The sequence below is a fragment of the Synchiropus splendidus genome, chromosome 7 (assembly GCF_027744825.2).
Source record: "Synchiropus splendidus isolate RoL2022-P1 chromosome 7, RoL_Sspl_1.0, whole genome shotgun sequence".
Lineage (NCBI taxonomy): Eukaryota > Metazoa > Chordata > Actinopteri > Syngnathiformes > Callionymidae > Synchiropus > Synchiropus splendidus.
The window spans coordinates 25,239,881-25,245,821 of record NC_071340.1 but is presented as its reverse complement, the minus strand read 5'-3'; the positions used below and the strand labels follow the sequence as shown (position 1 = coordinate 25,245,821).

At 51.9% G+C, this 5,941-nt stretch overlaps 1 protein-coding gene across 1 annotated transcript; it reads right to left on the bottom strand.

Annotated features, from left to right (window-relative positions):
- Positions 1-728: 728 nt before the first annotated feature.
- Positions 729-4,252, bottom strand: tbx16 (T-box transcription factor 16). The gene is made up of 8 exons (XM_053871241.1): positions 3,716-4,252; positions 3,477-3,642; positions 2,945-3,047; positions 2,572-2,736; positions 1,724-1,870; positions 1,578-1,648; positions 1,213-1,497; positions 729-1,146 (listed from the first exon to the last, which is right to left on the bottom strand). The coding sequence occupies exons 1-8, from the start codon at positions 3,732-3,734 to the stop codon at positions 729-731; spliced, it is 1,374 nt and encodes a 457-aa protein (XP_053727216.1). The 5' UTR covers positions 3,735-4,252.
- Positions 4,253-5,941: the final 1,689 nt, after the last annotated feature.

Here is a 5,941-nt window from a genome sequence, read left to right as displayed (position 1 = left end):
AACAAAAAAAGTTTGTTTCCTAAGTTCGTAGGTGTGTTTCAAATTTTGGAAATTAAACAGCTGGTCCCAGTCCGAACCATGTGAGCACCCAGGACAGAACCATGTGAAAACCATCTTCTGTAGTGGAGTTGTTGTAAAGCAAATGTTTCCTTGAGGAGTGGGAGATAATGAAGAGCCCCACTTCTGCAGACAGACGCCCCCCCTCCCTTTACAGCGGTCATTAGTGGCTCATATCCATGCAGGGCGGAGCGGCCCACTCTGGGTACTTGACTTGTGAAAGGGTACAACCCCCCATTTTCATGGCTTTTAAGTGAGCAGGGAGAGTGGTGCGGCTCTTTTGTGATGCGCAGGGCGAAGCTCAGCAGGTGAGAGGCGCTCGCACCAATACACGTCCCTTAATGCCTGCTGGGTTTGTCCAAACAGCCCAGTGGCGTCATTAGACCCACAAAGGAGAAATCAACACAGTGACCGGAGGTGGGCCGACCCTCGGCCCCTGGTCCGCAGTCAGCAGAGCCCGAATCCAACTCCTGTTTTCCTTTTTATTTTTGGCTCACATCACAGTCAGAACACCAGCAGATTGCACACGTTGACACCGATATTATATGTACAGCGGAAACGGAATGAAATACAAAATAAATAGTCGACAGCAAAACGAGTCCGAGGCGTGAAGCGGGCATGCGCGGCAGGGGGCGCTGGATCCCAGCCTCCAGTCAGTCCGAGTTCTCTCCTCACCAGCAGGAGTAGGAGAAGAGCGGGTACTGGCTCCACTCCGCCATGTTCCCGTGGTGGTAGCCATGGTGCACGGCCTGTGTGGGGTAGTCGGCCGCGAGGGGGTGCGGCGGCGCTGGGTACTGGGCCGAGCCGGCGCCGCTCCACTGGCCCAGCGCTTGCTCCGAGCCGTACGGGCTGTAGATGTGGTGGCCGATGACGCCGGGCTTGCCGGCCTGGGACACGGCCAGGACGCCGGCGTAGTCCTGGGCCCCGCAGGCCAGCGGCGCCGCCTCTTGGCTGCGCGGCTTCAAGGCGTCGTGGTCGGGGACGGTGGCCACGTCCTGGGCCCTGCACTCAAAGTTGCCGCGTCCTGACCCGCTGTTGGTGCTGCCGATGCTGGAGGACGGAGACGGAGACTTGCCGTAGTCGTTGAACCTGGAGGCGCCAAGAGAAGCGGTCAGAAAGTTGGGTCTAAACTTCAGGAGGCGCTGTGGTCCTCACCTGTATGGCTGGTACGACGCCGGAGCAGGAACCAGCTGCTCCGAGTTGTAAACGTCTCTGTTGTCGGCGGCGGCCGGAGACTCGGTGCGGTGCTCCCTCTCAGCCGCCCACGGCGAGTAGCGCTCCTCCTTCACCAGACTGTCGGCCTTCCTTGCTTCCTCCTTGCCCTGGAAACCCTCGTACGAGGAGGGACAGAAGTCAGGACTGTCCTCCTCCGAGTCCCGGCCCAGCGCGTCTGACATCTTGGCCTGTTTCCCCATGAAGCCTGGGGTCTTGGAGGCACGTCTGGGGAGGGGAGGGGGGGAACCATCGGTTAAACAATGCAACGATCCGACATCAACGGAGGAAAAGTCGGGGTCGCTCACCTTTTCTTCGATGTGCCCTCGTCCCTGAAGCCTTTGGCAAACGGGTTGTGGTCGATCTTCAGCTTTGTGATCTGAAATCGGAAAGCTGCGTCAGAGGAAGCCGCGGTTTGGGCGGCGAGTGGAGGAGGCCAGAGGCCGGGGCTGACCTTGATGTTCTGGTAGGCGGTGACGGCTGTGAAGGACGTCTCGGGAAAGGTGAAGGTTTGGAAGACGCTCCAGCGGACGCTGAAGAGGTCGTCGGCCTGGACGATGTGGAAGCGCGGGTGGTAGCGATGCATGGAGTGCAGGATGATCTGCGGAGAGGACGGCGGGGTGAGCGGTCGCATGACCAGACGGAAGCATTTCAACCATCCAAAACAACACACTGTGCATCATATTTGATTCAGATTTTTAGAAAAGTTGCTATTATAACAGCACATTTTTCTGAGTAGATTTTCATCTTCACTGATGACCAGTCAAACACAAAGTTATGAAACCATTATTTGTCTCACTGTACGATAGATTTGTCTTTAGATTTAAATTAGGGGTGTGATTCTATTTAAAAATATATATATTTAACTAAATAAAATATAATAAATTAGTTAGAACATCTGTGATTAATTAATCTAAATTAAGTTTAATGGTATAAGAACATTTGTCATCAGAAGCCACATTTTTCAATATGAATGAATTTGGTATTTTACATAGATTTAAACAACAAAATATTGTATATTTTGCATCAGTTTGACAACAGCACAATAAACCACCATGGTGTCTATATTCAAGTTTTTATATCACCTGATTTCAACTAAAGCTCTTTTAATGTCTTGGAAATATTTGTGTAAGAATTTCAATTTTATAAGAATTTCAAGTCCATTCAGAGTGGTGGAAACCCTGGACATTGTGTCGCGGAAAACTTTGGCTTTTGTTCAGGGAATTTAATTTTTTTTTTTCAAATTGAAATTTCCTTCTCAGCCAATATGATGATAGGAGGAGGAGCAGAAGGGCCACTCACATGTCCGTGCTGGTCCAGCGTGTTGTTGGTGAGCTTCAGCTTCAGGAAGGAGACGGACTGCTTCATCCAGTGGCTCCCGGGGGCCGGAGAGTCGGGGTGCAGGTAGGTCCTGCAGGGCGGCTGGGGCTCGGCTTTTCCCGCCACCTCCCACTTCTCCTTATTCCACTGTAGGAAGCAGACATGAACATGGGTGAGCGGCGGACGCAGAAGATCGCGGCTGGGGAGGCCAGTGTCCCCCCCCCCGCCGGGACACTGGCCCCCAGCAGGGGATAGAAAAACAGGAAGAGATAGCGGCCTTTGATGTGAGGCGGGGGGTGATAAACACGGGAGGGCTGTAACCGGGGCAGCTCAGAGTCAAAGGTCTGGCTCTCACCTTGTACCTGAAGCCGTTCTCCGGCACCATGTCCACCATCAGGATGTACTTGGCGCAGGGGATGAGTCCGGAGAGCTGGACCTTACAGTGAGGGAACATTCTCCTGCGGAGGAGAGACGTGTCAGTCAGGAGGTTCCAATATCATGGAGCAATGCAAAAATGTCAAAAATATTCATTAAACTAACCACAGAATTATCATTCTTCATATGAAAAAAAAACATTTTGCTGAGATTCTAGCAAGAAATCCAACCAGTATTTCCAGTTTCCTATTCACTCATCCACCTTTTCTGTCTTTTAGTGATGAGATAATTCATGTTTCCTCACAGCTAATGGATCCCATTCTTTACTGGGATTAAATTTAGAATCATTTTAAGAGTAAATTAGTATAAATTTAATAGGTTTTAAATCAGGTTTCGGGGTGTTGCACGCCTCAAAAGCATTGGTTTCTGGCTGTGTGTGAGCACCCCGAAATGACTTCCTGTCACTTTTGCGACGGACCTGTCCCCCACATGGAGCTGAGTTTTTCACTCACCTGCCGGGTTTGGTGATGATCATCTCGGTGCCGATGTCGTGGAAGGTCTTCCACAGTTCGGGGTCCTCCAGCGTCATGCGGATGTTGCCCTGGAGGTAGGCGTCAGGCCCGGGGGCCATGGAGGCGGCGGGCGGGTGAGGAGGGGGGCCGCTGAAGTTCTTCAGGTCTGGAGGGACGTCACCACCGTGAGTTGAGGGAGAAATACGCCCCAGAAAGACGCCCAGTCAGGGGCCACTTACCTCTGATCGACTGCATCATTCAGGGGTCACGGACAAACACTCTCATTCACCAAATCCAAATCCCAGCGTCAGCGTTATCCAAAAGTCCAGATCCGTGATGGGAAATCCGAGGCGACAGGAAGTCCTGGCGGCAGCAGCTGTCTCTGAAGGCCCTGCTCTGAGGGGCGACCGTGACTTTTAAGGGGCCTCCCCGAGGGGGCGGGGCCAGGGCCACCATTCCCAGCCTTTGAAGTGGCACAATGATGAGCCAGCGCCCCGCTGTGATTGGAGACCGGTGAAATCAAAGAGACTTAACAGAGCCTTGATACCGTCCCCACAGGAAGAGGGACGGAGGAAACGCATCTTTATGAACTGCTAAAGGACTTTAAAAACAAATATGGATGCTCCGCATCGATGGCTTCCACTCACGCGCCACACGGCATTTAGTGGCTCGGTGGCGGCTGCTAAGTGAGCGATTTGCATCTCACTCCTGCAAACACACCATTCAGATCCTTATTGAAAAGCTCGAGTGAGTGGGAGCAGAACGTGCTGTGTGTGAGGGCAGCGCAAACACCCATCGGCTTCCACTTTCCAGATGAATTGCTGTCGTTTCGCATCCTGAAAGAGCTGCTCGGGATGATCCCTTTATTATCACTTTACCATGTCTGCTGTCGAGTTGTGATTCAGACGAGCAGAAGATTTGAGTTTAAACACTCAGGTGGGTCGGATTTGGCCCCCGAGCCTTGAGTTCGACACACATGTTCAGAGTGTTTCGGTCGGTGGTGGAGGCTTCATGATTCATACAAGCTTCTGGATCTGAACTCAGATGCTGGTTCTACACACACACACACAGTCGTCTCTCTTTATTTTGTGGGGACCTGCCATCACCCTTTCCCCAGCCTCCCCTCCTAAACACATCCAAAACACACGGCTCACCTCAACCAGGACTTGGAACCAAGCTTAAACCTATGACAATGTTATTTTGTCCACCATCCAAACCTTGTGAGGACAGGCCAAAATGTCAAGACTTGGAGCTCACAAGTATAGCAAAACTTGCCCTCACACACACACACAGGTTTGTCACACCATATTTGTGAGAACCTCTCATTGCCATCACCCTTTCCCCAGCCTCTGCCCCAAAACACATGGCTCACCTCAACCGGGACTCTGAAGCAAACTCACACCCAGTTATAATGAACTACTATTACTGAGGTTTTTACCCTGTAAGCCTTGTGAGGACAGGCCAAAATGGTTGCATGTCACAAGTAAAGAAAAACACACACACACAGACACACACAGCAACCCGGCGGCCATGACCCACAGGTGAGAGATATTATTTTCCAAATGAAAACAGGCCTGAGGCTGGAACTTGTGAGCGCAACAGATTCGGTGACAGATTCCTCTTATCTCCTGGAGACACAAAACAATTCCCAGCAACCGAAGTGCAACATCAGCACACAACTTTCAGACTTTAGAGAGAGGAACTACGTCAGCAACAGCAAAGAAGTTGCCATAAACACCTAAAGGATGAAAGTGTGCGGATGAAGTCATGTTTTGAAATAAAAGTCTTGTTAAAGGTGAAGAAGAAGTAGCCACCGCAGCAGGAAGGTGAGCTGTCGTGAGGCCAGGGGCGGATGGTTCCCGAGCTTTTAATAAACATCTCCAACTCTCTCCTCCACTTTCTCCAAATAACACTCTGGGAGGGGAAACTGTGTAAACCCATAATGGCGTGATGATGTCTGCAGGTAAGGCCTCACCTGGGGGCGTCCTGGATGGTGGAGGAGGGGTGTGTGTGGGGGGGGGGGGTTGTGTATTGGGGGTGTCTAGACTGACCTCAGCTCTCATAGCTAATCTCATTAGAGGCCAGTTTCCCTGGAAGCAGCCAGTTTCTGCATGTGCATGGATGTGGTGCCGGCAATTCACAGCCAGTTAGCACCCGCAGCCCGAGCCCCCCCCCCGACACACACACACAACAACAACATCCAGGTCCACTGATGTCATTCACGTCCTCGTCTCCGGCATTAGCATAGTGAAGCCGCAGCCCAGGAATTGAAGCCGCTCTGTATTCGCTGCTGCATACAGGCCGCGCTTTTACAGCCGCCCAGTATTGAGCGCCGGCGCTCGATGCTAAATAAAAAGGCCATTTGCAGCAGGCACTTAGGAGACGCTTTTTAGGAGGTTTTACTGCCGCGCATCTTCGGGCCGCCTTCACACCATGGGGGTTTCCTTCGATTCTGTTTCGATGGT